General features: G+C 53.3%; 6 protein-coding genes across 6 annotated transcripts; 3 read left to right on the forward strand and 3 right to left on the reverse strand.

Annotated features, from left to right (window-relative positions):
* Window positions 1–106: 106 nt before the first annotated feature.
* On the reverse strand, window positions 107–1,762 carry LTS14_001372 (uncharacterized protein; the record flags this gene model as incomplete). The annotated part of the gene is made up of 1 exon (XM_064834081.1): window positions 107–1,762. The coding sequence occupies one exon, from the start codon at window positions 1,760–1,762 to the stop codon at window positions 107–109; it is 1,656 nt and encodes a 551-aa protein (XP_064697945.1).
* Window positions 1,763–2,458: 696 nt separating this feature from the next.
* On the reverse strand, window positions 2,459–4,557 carry LTS14_001373 (uncharacterized protein; the record flags this gene model as incomplete). Its single annotated transcript, XM_064834082.1, has 4 exons — window positions 2,459–2,876; window positions 2,941–3,821; window positions 3,875–4,065; window positions 4,119–4,557. 4 exons carry the CDS (start codon window positions 4,555–4,557, stop codon window positions 2,459–2,461), a joined length of 1,929 nt encoding a protein of 642 aa, XP_064697946.1.
* Window positions 4,558–6,814: 2,257 nt separating this feature from the next.
* On the forward strand, window positions 6,815–8,185 carry LTS14_001374 (uncharacterized protein; the record flags this gene model as incomplete). The annotated part of the gene is made up of 4 exons (XM_064834083.1): window positions 6,815–7,218; window positions 7,275–7,681; window positions 7,736–8,076; window positions 8,135–8,185. The coding sequence occupies 4 exons, from the start codon at window positions 6,815–6,817 to the stop codon at window positions 8,183–8,185; spliced, it is 1,203 nt and encodes a 400-aa protein (XP_064697947.1).
* Window positions 8,186–9,733: 1,548 nt separating this feature from the next.
* LTS14_001375 (uncharacterized protein) lies at window positions 9,734–11,392 on the forward strand (the record flags this gene model as incomplete). Its single annotated transcript, XM_064834084.1, has 1 exon — window positions 9,734–11,392. One exon carries the CDS (start codon window positions 9,734–9,736, stop codon window positions 11,390–11,392), a length of 1,659 nt encoding a protein of 552 aa, XP_064697948.1.
* Window positions 11,393–13,190: 1,798 nt separating this feature from the next.
* Window positions 13,191–14,643, reverse strand: ERG8 (phosphomevalonate kinase; the record flags this gene model as incomplete). Its single annotated transcript, XM_064834085.1, has 2 exons — window positions 13,191–14,310; window positions 14,378–14,643. 2 exons carry the CDS (start codon window positions 14,641–14,643, stop codon window positions 13,191–13,193), a joined length of 1,386 nt encoding a protein of 461 aa, XP_064697949.1.
* Window positions 14,644–15,580: 937 nt separating this feature from the next.
* Window positions 15,581–19,423, forward strand: LTS14_001377 (uncharacterized protein; the record flags this gene model as incomplete). The annotated part of the gene is made up of 1 exon (XM_064834086.1): window positions 15,581–19,423. The coding sequence occupies one exon, from the start codon at window positions 15,581–15,583 to the stop codon at window positions 19,421–19,423; it is 3,843 nt and encodes a 1,280-aa protein (XP_064697950.1).
* Window positions 19,424–20,125: the final 702 nt, after the last annotated feature.

Below are 20,125 nucleotides of genomic sequence, written 5' to 3' on the forward strand. Positions count from 1 at the left end.
CAGTAAGCTGATATCTCTCCATATAGAACGGTCATATAGAACGGGGACACAAGTCCAGAGAGTTCCAAGGCCGAAGACAAAGCTACTTAAACATTGAAACAAGATATCATGCAATACGAAAACCCTCCCATCCATTCTTTGCAACTTCTCGGAGCTTTTGGCGATATGGCGCCAGTCCTCCGAAGTAGAACATGACCGAGTGCTTCTTGCCAGGCACATTCGAGCCAAAGATCCATGAGTCCGTCTTCCGGAACAAGCTATCTCGACTGACCACATCACATTCATGTGTCCATGCTTCCTCCGCCTCCTGTGTTGCAACAATGGTCGGTACGCTGACTTTGCCAGGAGGAGAGTCACTCCTCGCCAACTTCTCAGCAGCCAGTATAATGTCCGCGATGAACTCGACATGCGTCTCAATGGCTGGAGGAATGTTGGAGAAAGGTCCGTTGGGCCCAAGTATCATAAACATGTTCGGAAAGTCTGCGACAGTGACACCGAGGTATGAGGTCGGGCCCGCCTCAGCCCAATGGTCTTTCAATGATTGGCCATGGCGTCCTTTGATGGCGAGACGTGTATAGTTGCCGTCAACGGCATCGAATCCAGTTGCAAAGATAAGCATGTCGACTTTGTGAACAGTGCCATCTGATATTTTGACTCCATCTCCCGTGATCTCTGTGATAGGAGTGTCATGTAGACTTACCACTTGCACGTTCGGACGATTAAATTGCTCGTAGTATCCAGCATCACATAGCGGTCTTCGAGCATAGAGCTGTGTGGGCATGAGTTTGCGTGCTTTTTCGGGGTCTTTCACAGTCTGTCGAATCTTATCCTTTATGAACTCGCAAGCCTCCAAATTTGCAGCCTCGTTGGTCACTATATCGTTGAAAGACTCGAACATAAAGCGGAATCCACCACCTCTCTTCCACGCCGCTTCGAAAAGGCCTCGTCGGGTGTCAGAGTCTACACTAAGAGCAGGCCGGTCTTTGTTCTCCTCGAAGCCAAAGGCCGTATTACTTTCGTCCTTGGCTTGGCGCCAGATCTCGTTGTAATTCTCGTTGACCTCTTGTCGATACGAGGGGTCCACATCTCTTTGCCCACTTGGGACACTGTACTGTGGGTTGCGCTGAAAGCTCACCAGATGGTCAACATCTTTCGAGATCTCGGTGATGACCTGGACACCAGTCGAGCCATTACCAATGATGCCCACACGCTTGCCCTCCATTGATACGCCTTCTGGCCAGGCTCCCGTATGATACCTCTCACCTCGAAATGTGTCGATGCCTGGGATATCGGGAAAATTGGCGCGTGAGAGCAAGCCCAGAGCAGTGACAAGATACCTCGCTCTGAACGTGATGCCAGTGGAGGTCTGCACGTTCCATACTTTCGCCTCGCCATCCCAAGTCGCATCTGTAAGGCTAGTCTCAAATATGATATCCCGCCTCAGATCATGCTTATCGACCACGTGCTGTAAATATGCCAGGACCTCCTTCTGGTATACATAGTGCTTGTGCCACGGATAAGTCTGCAAGTCGTTGGAATCCCAAGAATACCGATAAAGATAAGACTCTGTGTCAGACATGGCCCCTGGGTAGCGATTCCAGTACCAAGTGCCACCGACATCGCTAGCGGTGTCGATTGCTTTGACAGAGAAGCCCATATCGCGGAACTTTTTGAGCTGGTAGATGCCGCCAAAGCCAGCGCCTACCACCATGGCATCGAGAGAGGTCACCTTTGTCATTGCCGAGTCTGTTGCGTTGGCCATCGTGAGTAGCAGAGCAGTATATCACATTAGAATCGTTTGCAAGCACACTAAGCAGGTGTTGCAAGCAAACTAAGCAGGTGAACGAAAAGTGAACCTTACCAAAGCTGTGGGAGGTGATGCTACCTTCCTGAGCTCATGCGTCTAGTAAAATCATCGGATCGCCGTCGCTTCGCCGACATTGGCAACTCGAAGCATGGATCGTGTGCATCGCTGTTGGACAGCGATTTTCTGTAGTTGCGGAGTCGAGATCTTCGACCTGCATGCAGCCGTGCAGCTCGACCCCACCCAAACGATGACGAGTGATGTGCAGGATACAGGTGGTTGCGGAGAAGCGTGGAGAGATCAAAGACGAAGACCCACTAACTAGGCACTTCCATACACCAGACCGTCTAGTCCTGTTAGTTCTAAGACGCCCACTGGCTATAAAAGATCTCAGACGTTGACGAACAGCCTATGGTCTCCGAGCTCAGTCATCATAGAGCACAACCTATCGTGTTCTGGATCACCTTGAAAGCGATAATTTATGTTCACGCCGTTCGAGGCAAGCCACGTTCATGATAGCGATTAATCACGGAGTGCCGAGAGGCGGCAGTGCACCTGAGAGGAAATCGTATAGATTTAGATCTGCCAATTATACACGGTGGGAGGCGAGCGAGAACTCGAGATGTGTCCACAACCTCACTCTACCCGCAAGCTCTACTTGATCTCCTTGATATCTGCAGGCGCAACTGCAGTCGAGTGGCCCCTTGCCTCAGTATCAGAAAGGTCACCATCCATCAACTTCTCATTGTCGTCGCGCAGATTCTTTCCCCTGTAGCCAGACTCCTTCAGCATGTTGAGGTGCTCTTCGTCCTTGTCCCACGGTCTCGTGAAGAAGAAGTAGAACATGATGCCGGTGACGAAGGCAATGACGGCGACGGAGCCGTACAACCATACGAGGTTCGGGTCGTCGCTGGCAGGCAGGAAGGCTTGGCCGAGTGCTGCTGAGATAGCATTGGTGCAGTTGTAGAAGCCTGCAAAGTATGTCAGCACGATGATGGTGAACGTGGGAGGACCGACGATCTTACCAAAGACCAAAGACCTCATGTTGGCCGGAGCTTTGGTGTAGGCGTATCTAGAAGACCGATCGTTAGCGTACATTGACGGCCGACGTACGGTGTTATCATTGCTTGACTTACTCGAGACCGGTAATGGAGGACAAGATCTCTGCCAGACCAACAAGAACATAAGCACCAGTCTGTGCCCAGACATTGATTGGGGCAGGGGTATCGCAAGTGTTCATGTAGTGACCGCAAGCACCAGTCTTGTAGATATATGCCTGGATGACAGCAGCCCATATCATAGCAGAGCAGGCAACAAAGAATCCAGACAACATGCGGCGTAGCGGCGTGAAGCGAATCTTGAACTTTCGCAGGAGAGGATAGACGATGAAGTCCATGATGGGGATCAGGATGATGATCCCGAGAGGATTCATGTTGTTGAGGAGGTCGTTTGGCACACCGTGAAGATCCATAGTCGCAGCTTGGGACACGAGATTGCCGTCGATCTGGTTGTAGGCCAACCACCAAAGCGGGTAGAAGGAGAAGACGGAGCAGGCCTTCACACCACGGGCGATTTCGTCAACCCAAGCATCGTCAAAGGTCATCCAGCTTGGCTTGTTCTGAATCCTGGATGGCTTCACACGTTCCCAAAAGTCTGCCTTGCCTACATGTTTGTAACCACCGTTCTTCATAGCATAGCTTGTAAGCTTGGTGAACTTGCCGAAGACGGACCCAGTGGGCTCGCGTAAGTTGTACTTCTTCTGCATTACAGCTAAGATGATCGGCGCGATGCAGAACATGACCGTGGGAAGCAGGAACGCCAGCCAGAAACCAACGTAACGCTCAGCGTAGACCATGGCGACCTGACCAATGATACTGCCGATGTTGATGAAGCCGTAGAAGTAGAGAAACATGCGTTGAGTGGTCATGGCAGGGTCAACGACAACACGCTCGCCGCCCTTGAGAGTCTCGACACGCATGGTCCGGTCTGCAAGTTGCTCAGCGTAGAGTGGCGAGATCTGTACGAACTGGTCAGAGGCGGTCAAGTGAAGTGTGTATGGATGGTGCTCACATTTGGCTTGAAACCACCAACGCCAATGCCGAAGAAGACGAGTCCGACGGAAAAGCAGCCAAGAGCTCCAGATTGGTGTTTCACGACGGATGGAATGGCACTGATAATGATCAAGATGTGGCCGAACATGGCCACACCAATCGACGCATAGATGGTCTTCAGTCGACCCCACTTGGCATCAGCAATCCAGCCTGTGTGAGATGTAAGCAATGAGCACGTCTGTAATAATAAAATGATCACATACCGCCAAACAGAGGAATGAAATAGGCCCAGAACTTGTTGAACAGGACTAGACCGGTGGAAGCCTTCTGTCCGAACCCAAGGGCTCCAGGACGACCGTTCAAGCGAGGGTCGTTCCCGGTAACACTGCCCACGGGCATAGGTCGCTGGATGTAGTTGACCATAACAGCCGTTGTGCCATAGTATGCGAAACGCTCTGCCAATTCCACGAATGCCACAGTAAATGCGATCCAGGGTAGCTTGGCTGGTACACGGCGGAGTGTGGCAAGATCCTCCTCGGTAGGGATCACAATCTCAGTCTGATCGTTGAAGTCGTTGCTAGAGGCAAATGGCTCCTTGTTCTCCATGGCAATCTGCTTCTCGAGCGTTGGGGTAGGCAGGCCAGCGCCCTTCACCTCCATGGCGGTGATGGCATTGGCCGTTTCGGAAGCGACACCGGCCATGTTGGCGATGTCAACGAATGGTAGGACGAGAAAAGGTAAGGACCAGTGCGCATCGTGGAGGTGCTCAACTGGATGTTATGTACCTCAGTGCGAGGTGGTATCTGTCGGTTCGGCAACGCCGTATCTAGCATCCTTCTGGAGTTCGGTTACACTGTCGTGTGCCCGCCAAGAGAGAGATACTGTAGCTTGGCGCATATGATCAAGGCGTGCTTCTGTAGGCGTCGTGCTTCTTGCACCCTTGCGACGGAACAACGCTAGGAACGTGAGTACAGCGGCTGGACCAATGCGGAGCACATTGAACCGACTACAAGAGCAAGATTGGAGCGCGACTGCGCCGCACAGGCCACCGTCGGTCGGTCTGGTCAATCATTTCGTGGTATGCGGCTCGGAAGCAGATTGCGACCACATCGTGCCAAGGTGCTAGAAAGATATCGCACTTGGCAGTAGGCTGGGCATAGCAAAAGCGTTCGGAGCACATCAGCATTAGGCAGGAGCTAAGAGAATGGGTTGTTTAGTTCGCTATCGGATCACCATTAGCTTCTTTCCAGACTCATGTCCTCGAGCAAGAGAGGTATCAACAACGCCAGTGGTCTCTGTGCACACGAAGAAGTCCAGCATACGACGAGATGAGCTTTCGCAAGCCTCCTCACGATACTAATCCGAAGGGACGCACCACGGGAGGCGCCAGGAAGGCATGCGGCACAGCAGCGATAAGCTTGAGGCGTCCTATAAGCTTCAGCCGGACCTGAGCACTGTACAGTACCTCGCAAACACACACCACCGACACTGCGCCGCTTACACTCGGGTCAAGATCGGGCAGGTGACCTGCAGGGCGGCCTTAGAATGGAGGCAACGTTTACAGCTGTAGTTTTGAGATATGCACTGGCATTGATTCTTGATCCACATTTCCATGGGGTTACTTTCGTGGAGTGCAGTAGCATAGAACATTGTGCAGATTGTCCGACATGCAGGCGGCACCCATGACAACGTTCGAGAGATATCAGACAGTGTTCGACCGTACTAGTACGTTATCCTCTCTGTGTCATGTCTTGCAACGGACATTCTCGCATATCGATCAAGCTGTGTCCTACATATGCAGACGTAGTGATTCATGTTAATCGCCCTCGTGGCTCGACTGTTCAGTGGCACGGTTCGTTGATGGAGTCATGTGAATGCTAGCTCTCTCATGCCCTAGACAGAAGAGTATATTGGAGCCTAGATAGAAGAGCATCTTAGACCATACTCACCGCGAACAGACTTGAGATGTAGGCGCAAAGTCGTCGCTTCTGTCGTTGGCTGCACCTCTCAGCTTCCCGGAATACGACTGGAGCAAACACATCCAAAGCCTCTATTCTGGAATGGCACCGATGCGACACGTGCGAGCCATGACCCTGATGGAGGGCGTCACGACCAGTTGATGGTGACGTTTGATGTGGCCATCTTCATGCGCATGGTCAGTCTAGCTTAGTAAGTCTTCAGGATACTGTCCTATCTTTGGCACCAGCTGTGTCAATCGCCGTAGTCCTGGGCCCTGGAACACCATAGTGCTTCAACGCGTTGGGATATTCGGATACGTGGTCTTGCGAAGCCATCTTGTTATGATGAAGCAATGTATATACCACGGCAGCCCGGTGCTCGAATCAGTCCAGCGTGATGACTCCCTGGTCATGGCCAGGGTGGAGGCCAGCGCTGCGCAAAAAACCAGTCGAAAGTCTAGAATGCTGTTGGATCGCAAGGCTCAAACAGAGATCTACGGGTCCACTCTCGGCTCCACGAGACCTGAAACAGCCGGCTAGCAAACTGGCGAGTTCCCTAAGAGCTTGAATTTCAGCCTATTCATTAGCCTCAGCGGTATATTGAAGTACCAGTCAGGTGCTACCATCTTCACTGTATTCCAGCGCCAGGTGCCGTGAGGACTGGTCGTCGATGCTGGAACATCTTTCGCGCCAGGACGAGAAGTCTGCAGGTAGCCGAGCGAAGCCGAAGCAACGCAGCATGTGAGGTCCAACCCGCATCCAAGTATGAGCGTGTAGGACAGGTTGTTTCGGATGCCGGGGCCTATGCCTGCGCAGATGCTGCCTTTTAGATTAATATATCATGCTTCGTCCAGGGTCAGGAGGAAGGCGTTAATATGCACCAGACTCCGTTTGGAGTCAAGGAGAAGGGCGAGCGTTGCATATATAATCGTTGCTGGAACAGGCACGCCATGCTCCTGATCCTCCGCAAGCATTTCTGAGATCTTCTACAGTCAACAAAAATGCCTTCCGCAGCTTCGATTACTCTGGCTTTGGCGACCGCTCTTGCAGGAGTCTCTGCGCAGTACTGCGACCTGCCGACGTCTTACAAGTGGTCCTCGACTGGAGCTCTCGCCCAGCCAAAGAATGGATGGGAGTCACTCAAGGACTTCACCCATGTGCCGTACAATGGTCAGCACTTGGTATATGGCTCGAATGTCAACGGCGGCAATTATGGCTCCATGAACTTCGGCCTTTTCACCGACTGGTCTTCTATGGGTTCCGTCGCTCAGAACGGCATGTCATCTGGGACTGTTGCGCCTACCCTGTTCTACTTCAAGCCCACTGGCGTGTGGGTTCTGGCCTACCAATGGGGCTCGTCGGCGTTCAGCTATAAGACTTCTGCTGATCCTACCAACGCCAATGGGTAAGCTGGGTATCTGCTCGCACTGCTCGACCAGCACTTTCTGACCATATATCTAGATGGAGTTCCGAAAAGCCTCTCTTCACGGGTACCGCACCTGGAGCTGCATACGGTCCAATTGACCAGACGGTCATCGGAGACAGCACGAACATGTATCTCTTCTATGCGGGTGACAATGGCAAGATCTACCGCGCAAGCATGCCGATTGGCAACTTCCCGGGAAGTTTTGGCTCCAGCGAGACGACTATCTTGTCAGATACGACGGCCAACCTGTTCGAGGCCGTCCAGGTGTATAAGCTCAAGGGACAGAATAAGTGGTTGATGATCGTTGAGGCCGAGGGTGCTAATGGACGCTACTTCCGCTCCTTCACAGCAACAAGTCTGAGCGGATCTTGGACTCTACAGGCTGGATCCGAGAGCGCTCCCTTCGCAGGGAAGGCCAATACTGGAGTCACCTGGACGAGTGGTAAGCAAGGGCATCTTGTGCATTACCCTGGCCTGTACTAAATCATCACTACAGATATCAGCCACGGCGACATCATCCGTGATACCAACGACCAGACTTTCGAGATCGATCCCTGCAACCTTCAGATGCTCTACCAAGGTCACGGTAGCTCAAGCGCAGCCTACAATGACCTGCCATACCGCCCGGGGCTCCTGACCCTTCAGAATCCAGCCGCACAACAGGGCGGAAGCACCGGCAGCACGACCCTGGTGACTTCAGCATCCACCAAGGCAACCACGGCCGCTACGAGCGCGACGAAAGTGAGCAGTACTGCCGCTGCTAGCCCGACCGGGTCGCAAGCGGCGCACTATGATCAGTGCGGAGGTCAAGGCTGGACGGGTGCCACGACTTGTGTGGTAAGCAAGAACCGTTATTGATAGCTATGAGCTTCGCCAGTGCTAACAAAAATCACAGAGCCCATACACGTGCACGGCAAGTAATCAATACTATTCGCAATGCTTGTAGATCACGAATCTGGTAACAGATAGCTTTGTCACAATGCATTCATGCCACTATCCTATGCTCTCCTGCTTCACATTATCTGCAGTACCATGGCGAGTGTACAGCAGAAGCTGGTGATGTGTCGTGTGGATTTTCGGAGTACATGCTCCGGATATGCACCGGTGTGCACAATTTCAACCGGTTGTTGTCCATACGATGTATGATGTCACAAGGACCAAATGATTACGCATGAGATGCCGATAGTCAACGATACAGATTTCAAGCATAAGAGCCTTGATGCGATTCTTGATTGGGCCCTGGTAGCTGTAGGACGTTGACAGTAGCGTGATGGCTGGCAGGAGGCAGAACGTAGCGCAACTGGTGTCCAGGACTGCTGAGCTGATCTCAGACATCCGTCTGTAAGGCCATTTCCTCCAGACAACGTACCACCCGAAGCTCCGAACGCACGTTCATTTACTCATCGCAACTCAGGTCAACCCACAATTATGAGACGGCGCTCTTGAGTCAAGCTCCAAGGACATCGAGTGCAATGCGGGATCATGGAATTCGGCCATCATGATCAGAATCCACATCGGTCCGGCGCACAGTCTCTCGATAGACGGCGGAGCTCTAGTTGATGGCAGCAAGGATTGAATCCGTTGTGGAAGAAGGCTTCCTTGCGCCTCCATGGTATGCTGTCGGACGTCGGGACTTAGCAGCACACTGGCGACCGGCAGAGTACAGCTAGTAGTTGCCCATCGCCTAGCGCATGTCAATGTATTGCGAGATGTTTACTTCGTATTGCTTTTGGCAGGAGACACTTTACTAGGGCAATTGGTTGACCGCATGCTCGCAGAGATGAGAACAATCAGGAACAGGTCCACCTGACCTTCCTGCACAGTGGACTGGTTGCGAAGAGCAAGTCGCGACCATCATTTCGAGATATACCTCACCTGCATGTCACATAGGATATATTGGGCACGTTTTCACCGCGACTAGCATTGCACGTCTGGTGGACTTCTTGAGTTGAAGTATACAGTCGTCCAAAAACAGCATGGCGCCAAATCATACCGCGAAACCCAGCTCTTGGCGGCCTCTCCCTGTTTGACTGGCTATTCCCATGCATCGACCGTGGAGACAAGGCAGCGATCTTGAAGACTTGTATGGTAGAAGCTGTTTGCACCAAGTACCTGGCCATCGTCCTCCTTGGACACTTTTCCTTTTCCCTACCACCGACATCATGATGTCGAGCGTTGCTAGATCGTCCGGAAAGAACGACTTCCTGACGCTATAATAAGATGAGGTGCGTTAATAGCACGACTCACAAGGGTTCCAAGTAGTGGGGAAAACAGGCCACCGACGATGTAAGCACAGCTGCGCCAGCTCGACGCCCAGCTGCTGGCGCGGCGCATTTCTTTCGTCTTATCACTTTCCAGTCGGCAGGATTCCTGTCGTCTGTCCTGCGTTTTCATTTTCTAGATCCTCGACAGATCGCGCTTATACGGACCGCGAATTTCATCGTCGACCTGGTGAACTTGCAAGCTCCATTCTGGAGCGGGCCATTCAGCAACCATGGGCAAAAGAATAGTATACACGAAGATCACACCTCTACCATCGAACATCCCGCGACAGTTAGCTCTAGACATGCTACACTCCCACGAAGAAGTCATCAAGCTCAATCCTCTGGTCACTGGCGTCACATCGATCGATGCGCCTCGCGATGCGCGCAGCGACGAATTCTTCTCGCAATGGTACGAAATCAGCGAGATCATTACCTGGGGTTTTGGGTTGAAGAAGAAGATCGCTTTCAAGGGCGTGTTCCATAGTCAGCCATGGGGTTTGCAGAGTCATGTCTATGCGCCTATGAATACGGATATGCGGAACAAGTACAAGATCGGTGGGAATCAACCTGGTGAGCCTAGAGAAGCGCGAGAGCTTGGTGTGAATACGCCGTTGGATGGATTGTATCTGAGAGAGGATGTGGATATCATGTGCAGTGTTCCACTCACGGCGAGCTTCGTCAAGAAAGAGGCGCAGGCTGCGACGGCTATTATGGTCGATCGTTTATCGAGGAAGGCGGAGTTGTTGGACGAGGGGAAGTTGCATGCTATGTTCGAAGCTGGTGTGTTGAAGACATCGAAGCCGAATGCAGATGCAACTTTCGCCGACAGACCATTGCCATCGCCGAACAGCGCATCGGACATGTCGCCTTCAATCGAGCCGGATTCTGCGGTAAAGCGACAATCGAGCTTCGGTGGTGGATCGGCTGCCTTGGACGACAAGGGCTACGGCAGATATCATGAAATTGCACGTTCCGGGACCCAGAGCAGCAGGAGTAGCACATACGTCCCGCAATACCAGAAGTCTGGCTATCAAGGGCCAGAGTATACTAGGACCGGTGCCGAGCTGGCTGGCGTACCTGAGGTTGCAGAAATGCCAGGTTCCTTCTATCAACCCGATCAACAGCACTCACCTGGTCTATATCCACCACCTCTGAAGTCACAGGGTCAAGTCTTTCGAGCTGAGCTGCCGGGTGACTATCAAATGCTTGCTCCGCCTACGAAATCTGCGAATAGTAGTCCTCAGCCATCGCAGGGCGGCTTCCAGCAGTATCATCAGCCGCCATCAAATCAGTCAAGTAGTCCTCAGCCAAGCTACCAAGCTTATCAGCATTCGTCCGCGCAACCCAGCCCGAACATGCCGAATCGAGCGTCCTCGACGAGTAGCAGTACATACAGCACACAGCAATATCAGATGACGAACCCGTCACCACAGCCACCACAGCAGGCATATCCGGCGTATAGAGCTCACAGCAACTCAGAGGTGCGCCAAGAAACACAGCAGCAACCATATCAACCATATTCTCAACAACAGCAGCAGCAGCAGAACCAACACCAACATCAAGGCTACAGAAGCGGCTCGCACAGCTCAGCGCAAACCGATCAAGTAGCCGCCTGGCAACGCGGTCTAAACAACGCCTCCACAGACGACCCAAATACTATGCGGAACTCGGTCGCCACGAGCTCCTTCTCCTCGGAACCAGACCATCAGCGATTCTCGGGTCTGTCGATACAAAACACCCCCGTCCAGCAGCAGAGCCAAGTGACGCAAGGAGTCCCGAATCTTTCATCTCGAGGATCGACAAGAGTGTCGAAGTGTCCTGTGTGTGGATTGTTTGAGGGAGATGAAGCGGCTATCAGCCATCATGTCAGTATGGCGCATTTTGCTTGAGATCTTTCACGAGGATAGCTTGGTGTTTGGAGGAATTAAGGACTTGATGTCGTCATTTGTTGTTGTTTTCTTTGATACCCTCCGAATGATGAATATCTAGCCATTGCCGTCAAACGAAATGTAAGGTCTATAACTCCGTACTAGCTAGGCTGTCTCCGTTCTGCTACGCAACACACGAAAGCCATTCATTCTTCACTCTTGTGTACCACATGTCCTCGGTGATCCCCACGGTTCTTGTAACCAATGATATTCTTCGTCCCGTTAATTAGCCTTCCGTCTCAGCTGAAATAACATACCTCGGTCAAAGTCGGCAGGAGCGCCCATGTCGATCCCAAGATCTCACCACGCTCTACAATCACCATACGTTCGTTCCTACAACTTTAGGTTATATCTGTCCAGTTGGGTAAAGTGTCCACATCAGCTGTAACACTTGTATACCTACTCATTCCATTCACGACGATGACTTCTGCGGCCAAGAATCGTGTTCAGGTGAGCTTTGACTACGCCGGGTGTCAACAGCTTTTGGGAGGCGAGCTGAACATAAAATATAGGCGCTGTCAGAACAACTTGTGAAGCCGAGAGAAGATCCGGGAACATTCGAAGATATACCAAGGATACCCAAAGTCGCTGCCGATTCCAACCAGCCGTAAGTTGAGAGCATATCCGACATCGTGAACTCCATCCACCCACTACGAAGGATAGCGTTGCGCCTCTGGGCCGTACTGGATTGAATCGTTCAAACTCATCTACAAAAGCCAGCTAACAAACCTCCCCAGACGAGTAAAAGACAAAGTAATTATCATAACCGGCGCCAACTCCCCCCTCGGCATCGGGCGAGCCTCAGCCCACCAATTCGCCGCCAGCGGCGCCGCAGCACTCATCCTCTGCGACTTCAACACTTCTCACCTGGAGACTCATAAGCGGGAGATCGCGTCCCTATGGCCTAACGTGAAAGTTGAATGCCGTCAGATGGATGCCGGGGAGGAAAGCGATGTTAAACGAGTCGTAGATGAGTGTCTAAGTCTATTCGGAAGACTCGACATTTTCTTCGCCAATGCCGGGATCTCGGCGCATGCGAAACGGGTGCAGGATAGTTCCGTAGAGGACTTTATGCGGGTGATGAAGGTGAATGCTCTAAGGTACCATCCTCCCCCACCCCCCCACCTTCACCACAGACCGCGTAACTAATCTGCCTCCCAGCGTCTTCCTAGCAGTCAAACACGCCTCAACAGCCATGCTCCACACCACCCCCACAAAACCCTACCCCAGCGGAAGCATAATCGCCACCGCCTCCTCCGCCGGCCTCCGCTCCAACGCCGGCGCAACAGATTACTCCGCCTCCAAAGCGGCCGTAATCAGCATAATGCAAACGTGCGCCTACCAACTCGCGGGCACCGGCATCCGCTGCAACGCCCTCTGTCCAGGGATAATCGAAACCGGGATGACGAGTCCCATGTACGAGGCCGCGCGTGCCAGGGGGACGGAGAAGAAGATCGGGCAATTGAATCCTTTGATGAGGGGAGGGGTGGCGGATGAGGTGGCGAGGGTGGCGGTTTTCTTGGGGAGTGAGGAGGCGAGTTATGTTAACGGGCAGGCTTGGGCGGTTTGTGGGGGGTTGACGGCGGGACATCCTTATGTGGTTGGGAAGATGGCTTGAATTTGTATGTCATTTCGAGTTGGTGGTATGTATATATGTATGTATGTATGTACATGTCGTTTCTATGTTGCAGATTTCTGTGTGACAATGCTTGCTTTTTGTGTGAAGGGCCACCAACGCCGCCCAAGAAGATGTCGCTGGTTACGGAAGCCATTGTTTATACACATGCGCTTTTTCAGGCCTGACCCCTTCCATTTCCTCCCGTACACCGAGCATACTCACGCGACCACTGATTTCTTCGCCATCAATCCCACCCATGAAGCGCCAGCCTGATAGGAGATCGCGGAGTTGTGCGAGAGAGTCAGGATCGTCTCGTACCAGGACAGAAATGGCATCATATCCACCTGCACCAGGCACGACGCCACCAACTACTCCAGGAATCTTCTCACAGGCATCGAGTAATTTCGTCTGTTCGGGAGGCTCGATCGGCACACCACTCTTATCCGACATCTGCCTGATGAGCGATCGGATGCTCCTGAAGTGTTCAGTAACCTTGCTATACTGATCCTCGCCACTAGGACACTCGGCCGCGATCTTAAGCTCATCCGCAAGCCCAGAATTATGCTTATGAAGCTGCCCCCAGATCACGTTAGCCTCATCCGGCTTCTCCTTTCGCCACGCCAAGACCTGCTTGACCATCCCCGGCGTCTGCGAACCATGCGAGACATCACACATCACCAGCCGCAGCCCCCTGGGAACCTTGACAGCATTCTTAAGGATCTCGTGATCCCACTGAACCTCATCAGATTCGTCGACTATAGCTTTAATCTGGGTGCCGAAGTTCGCCTGGCCCGGTTCGGCGTGGTTACTGAGGATGGCAGGGAAGAAGCGCCTGTAGAGACAGCTGCCGTAGACTGCGCTGGCGACGTCGAAGCCGGAGCCGACTTTACCCTGGGCTGCGCAGTGGGCGGCTTGGGCTAGGTTGTGGAGGTGGCGTTTGCCGAGTTCGGTGGAGAGGTCTAGTGTGTCCTTTGGTAGGTAGTAAGTGAGTAAGGCCGCTGTGAGTGCTGTGACCAGTGCAGCAGAGGAGCCTAGACCGGTCTTGTGCGCTTTTGAGATGGGTGTGCCGAAGACGTGGAAGCGGGGGGGTGTACTTGAGCCATTGGCTAGATCACTCGGGGTGGAGTAGTAGTCGTTGTCTGCCAAGATTGTGATCGATGCTGGCGTAATGGTTGGCTTGGCCATACTAGACATATAGCTCAGAGCATAGCTCAAAGTCGTTTCCACGAAAGTATTGCTGTTGAGCTTGAGGTCTGCGTCGCTATGAATCCCCAGACCACGTAAGCATAGCTAACATCGAAGTACATCAGATGGAAAGACACACTTACACCCTCAACTGCGTAACCTTCATCCCACCATCCCGTTCAGTGAGCCTATACCCATACTCCCAAACCGCATCCTGGAATTGCGGCGACTGCACCACAATCTCGTTCAACGTGACACCATTCCTCGTTGGTATGGGCTGCACAATCACATGCAACCTGGCATCAAGCCCGAAGACCAGACCAGTGAACTCGCGGTCAAGCACCAGATACCCACCAGCCAGTAATACCTTCCCGGGTGCAGAGACAGCTACTGGTGCGTGGTGGACCATTGGGAACCCGACCACCGACCGGCTCGGCCGAGGACGAGGAATGATAGGTCTCACAACACACCAGTAGTTATTAGTAGAGGTCTGGGTACTGGTATGCACAGATTGAGGTGAGATCTGCAGTGCAAGATGCGGATGATGGGCGGGGATTACGGTGTTTGGAGAGACAGAGTTCCGTGTTCCTGAAAGTCGCGCGGGCTGAGAGCGTGAGCAGATGACCTGTTGGCGTGCCTGGAAGTTTCGAAGGTGGCGAGAATTTTGCGGGTGGAGGTCGTATAGAGACGGGAGGTGGGTTTGAGGGTCAGGGAGGGTTTGTACACTCGCAGGAAGTCGTTGCAATAGTGTTACGAGGTTGTTAGGGATAGGGTACTATTTCATTACAGGCGATACTGCCAGCTGCACCGTACCGAACGATATCATGTCGCCGCCCACCATCCCGAAGCCATGATGTAGGGCTGAACTACTGAACTAGCGCGGCGGAAGCAAGAAGCCGTCCCGGTCGTCGCCGAAGAGATTCGCACTCGCGTGTCCGACTCGACGTGGATTGAAGGCATCATGACAATTGCGCCTAACCGTAGTACTACTGTAGTCCTATACTCGCCGCACCAGGCACCTCCTTTCATTAATATTTAGCTATTACCTTACCTTTCCTCCCTCCGCTTATCAGATTCGCTACTCACACACATTGGCTCTCGCATTGGCTTGCCACCGTCACGTCTACATCCCTTCTCTACCTTATACAACTAATCCCAAGCTAATACCTATACCTATACCTATACCAGGCGCGTTTGTTTGACGGCTGTTGTCGTCAGATGAACCTGCGGACCGCCTATACCCTCTCCCCTCCAGTATGTTCGTCTACATGAATACAGTATTCACCTGCTAATGATTACTACTTCAGACCCACCCTTCCCGACTGAAGGGCTTCGCCATCACCTGAATGCCTTACGTGAAAGCCGTCCCCCTCTCGCGTATCGCCGGCTCGGCACTGAAATCCTTCACCCACGGCTACGCCCAAACCGTCGTCGCCGCCTCGCAATCCTCCTACGCCGCCCAGAACTCTCCCGCAGGCTCCCTCACCGATAGTCTCGTCGGTCGATTCCGCAAAGCCGAGCGCACCAAGGTCCACAGTGTCTACCTCGGTGCAGACGGCGTCCGCCATGCCAGTACGAATAGCTCTACGGGTGCGCGACTGGAGACGAGTCAGAATGATGCTGGGCTAGAGAAGTACTTTGATGCTTGGCAGAAGCATCAGAAGCCGGGCGATAAGGAATGGCAGCAATTCCAGTTCGCCCGTACCATCGAGTGGCAGCCGCCGACTACGGTGCCAGTGCAGGCGCAAGATGGTGTCACAGCGGAGGAGCCGGTGGCTGTGCCGGAGCAGGATCAGGAGCCTAGAGCTGCTCCTAGTCTGAAGAGATCGTACACGACAAGTGCGCTGGACAACTTCAACAAGGCCTTCATCCACGATGAGGCGCTGGAAGCGGATGCATTGGAGCAGGTCAACAACAAGCTCACGGAGGAGAGCTTGAGGTCAAAGGAGGATGCAGAGGATGGGTTGATGTTGAAGACTTCTTCGGCTCCATCCGTTTCGCAGGACTTGGCTATCTCCGAACAGCAAGCCATCTCGACACCAGCGACTGCTCTTACGCCCACCGAAAGCTTCACTTCCGAAGCCGACATCTACACGAACGAGCTGCTCCAGCTTGCGGAGAACAAACAACATGATCGCATCCCCGCTGCCTTCCAGGGAATGTTGCGCGCCGGCGTGCAGCAGCCATCACCAGCCGCATACCGCGCTCTCCTTACCTCTGCTATCGAGCTTACTCCGGGAAAACATGCGAAGGTGCCGAAAGCATTAGAGGTCTACTCTGATATGCTACGCCGAAAGGTGCAGCCAGATGTCGAAACTTACAGCATGCTTGTTGGTCTTTTAGCAGACCGCGCACTTCTGGCCGTGTCTCTCCGTAAGAATCTGCAAGAACGTTTGGCAAGATATGGTGGTCTTGAACAGCCTGGCAAGTTCATGTTCCGGTCTAGCGAGTTCGAGCACAGCATGATGGTCGAGGATTCCTCGCTTTCGATTGCACTTAAGCTGTTCGATCGGGCTACTTTCGCTGGCAACACCCTCTCTGCCAATACTTGCGCAAGCTTGATCGCTGCTTGTGCAGAGCATGGACGCCTCCAGGATATGAGCCGCATTCACGAACAGACGCAGACTACTTCGACCAGCGTCTTCTCACCTATGATCACAGCTTTCGGCTCGGACGGTGACCTCAAGAATGCCGTGGCTCTCTACGACCAGTACAAGGACCTGTGCATTGCGAATAACGCTGGGGAGAACGGCATCGTCCGTGTAGACAACGAGGTCTACGCCGCACTTGTCAAGGCTTACGGATCTGCTGATCGCTTGAAAGGTGGTCTCAAGTTCCTTGCTAGCGTCCAGGCTGAGACTACAAATGAGCATGATCTCCAGGAGCTGCGCGAAATCGTGGCTTTGGATGCTCTGCTTCCTCTAGCTCTGAAGGATCCGACATTCAAGAATGCCACCGATCTTGCTTCTTCGCTTACTGGCCGTGCTTTGACAACATCTCTGGCTGCTATCGCTTGTTCTGCTGCCGATGGCAATAAGGTGGAAGTTGCTTTGGCGGCTTTCGACAAATTGGCCAAGCTTACCCAGGACCTCGCCACACCAGCTTCTGCTATGCTTGCCATGCACGTCCGCAATGCCAACCTGGAGGCTGCCGAGCCATACTGGCGCATCCTCGAGATTACGAAGGCGAATCTGTCTCTCGTCGAGCCCACGACCATGCGCTCAGTAGCTCTTATTGGTGTCGGCCAGGCTGAGCTCGGTCTGCGTCAAGCTCGCCGCATGTTCGCTCGTATTCGCGATCAGCAACCTGAGAGCAGCATGGCTGAGGCGACTGAGCAGATCGATGAGGCGCTTGAGCTGATTGGTGCTTTCATGCTCAAGAGTCAAGTCAAGATCACTCCTCAGGCTAGCGCTGAATTGCTTCGTATGATGGCTGAGAATGGTGGGTTGATCACACCAATCGCCGATCACATCGTTGCTCGTTTGAGCGTTGAGCACATCTCGCGCTTGAACGCAGCTGATCTTGAGCTTGTGCTCCATGCGCAGACCGACATGATCTTGCACGAGAGTGTGGCGGATATTGCCGGACCGGCTCGATTTGGCTGTCTGCTCGAGACTCTCGTGTCACGCTCCATCATGCCTTCGACCGAGACCGAGTCGGCTATCGAGAAGACGTTGATCAATGTCAACCGGGATGACCTGAGTCGACTCTGGAACGCTTACCGCTACCCGCAGACTCCGGCCTCTACTCCTGTGGTCCCGTTGCAGCAACTTCGAGCTCCTTCTGTCCAGCCTGCTTTCGAGGACGCCTTCGATCCGTACGCTGCACGAACTGACATCAAAGGCTCGAACGCCATCAATGACCTGCTCGAGCGTCCTCAAGGTCGGCGTATGAGTGAAGCGTTGACAAAGTTCAAGAATATGCGCCGGATCGGTCGTGTACCACGCATGTTCACATACGGCAAGATCATCGAGGCTGCAGCCAAGGAGAGCAATCTCAACCTCGCTCACGATATTCTGGAGATGGCGAAGCAGGATGTACCATTCGATGCTCGCTACCGTGTTGTCGTTTTCGGCTGGCAGCAGATCTTGGACCACATGGTCGCTGGATGTCTGACCGTCGGACGTCGTGATCTTGCTGCTAAATATCACCAGGACTTGATTGACATGGGCGCTGCCCCTTCCGCAAACACATTCGGTTTATACATCACCACCTTGAAAGAAAACACCAAAACCTTCGACGAAGCCAGCGAAGCGGTCAAGATCTTCCTCCGCGCCAAAACCGAAGGCGTCGAGCCCTCCTCCTTCCTCTACAACGCCCTCATCGGCAAACTCGGCAAAGCCCGCCGCATAGACGACTGCCTCTTCTACTTTGCCGAGATGCGCAATCTCGGCATCCGGCCCACGTCAGTCACGTACGGCACTATCGTCAACGCCCTGTGCCGTGTGAGCGACGAGAAGTTCGCCGAGGAGATTTTCGAGGAGATGGAGGGATGTGCGAACTATAAACCTCGTCCGGCTCCTTATCATAGTTTGATGCAGTATTTCCTGTCCACCAAGCGCGATCGGGCGAAGGTGTTGGGGTATTATGAGAGGATGAGGAGCAAGGGGATCGAGCCCACGGTTCATACTTATAAGCTTCTTATCGACACGCACGCGACGCTTGAGCCGGTTAATCTTGCGGCTGCTGAGGGGGTGTTGACGGATATGTTGGCTTCGGGCATCCAATCGGAGGCCGTGCATTATGCCTCACTTATCCACGCAAAGGGCTGCGTGTTGCATGATATGCCTGCCGCTCGCGCACTCTTCGACTCCGTTCTCGCAGAAGGTCGCGTGAGGCCACAACCCTGCCTCTACCAAGCCCTCTTCGAATCCCTCAACGCCAACCACGCTCTCGCTGGATCCGCAGAGGCACTACTATCGGATATGAAAGCCAGGCACGTGGAATTCACCCCTTACATCGCCAACGCACTTATCCACGGCTGGACGCTGGAGAAGAACTTGGCTAAGGCGCAGGCGGCTTTCGCCGGTGTGCCCAGGGGAAGGAGGGAGCCGAGTACGTATGAGGCTATGGTTAGGGCGTATTTGGCTGCTGAGGAGAGGGATGCAGCGAAAGGGGTTGTGAGGGAGGCGTTGGGACGCGGGTATCCCGGGGCGGTGGCGGGGAAGATTGCTGAGTTGGTGCGGTAGGGTGTGATGAGGGCATGGAGGAGAGGCTATGGGGTGGGGTGTGTGTGGAAGGTTTTCTTATGTTTGGTCTGCATGGCATGGGATGGGTCACGGCCGCATAATATTGCATTTCAAGCGAGGTGTTCTGGCGTTCCTTCTATGAGGAGTTGATACGGGATGGGGTGCTTTGGGATGGCGCCGCGGAAAGACAACGCTGGCTCGCTTTGGGGTTGGGATGGGAGGGTGGCTTTGGCCATGAAATGAAGGGCGGGGCTTTGTATGATTAGGATATCCAAGTAACTCTCCACTCTGCTGGATGACTTTGCCGAAAGGTGAAGTGTCTGGAGTTTCTTTAATGAAAAGAAATGTTTTATTAGCAGTCGCCTTTCCTCGCCTTATACCCGACATTGTCGCTCTCTTTTGATCGGCTGTACGGACTTGTATTCAGTATTAGTACTGCCAGCTGGCGTGTTCCATGTTGAGCTGGATTCGAGTGGGAGCTGGATGCAAACACCAGGATGGACCTAAAGCAGAGCTGAGCCTGTGAACAACATGGTTCTCGAGAGGAGCTCAGCAGCGCTAATACAGCGTGCCTTGGGTGCTGATCGCCCTTCCGCTCGCTCACTTCAGCAAGCAACTGTCCGATGACAGTTCTACGAGGTCGCGCTCAATCTGTGCTCCTATTTTGCTGGCATAGCTCTATCATTGACACACAGGTGCCTC

Source organism: Recurvomyces mirabilis, assembly GCF_035927965.1.
Source record: "Recurvomyces mirabilis strain CCFEE 5264 chromosome Unknown scaffold_3, whole genome shotgun sequence".
In the NCBI taxonomy this organism is placed as follows: domain Eukaryota; kingdom Fungi; phylum Ascomycota; class Dothideomycetes; order Mycosphaerellales; family Teratosphaeriaceae; genus Recurvomyces; species Recurvomyces mirabilis.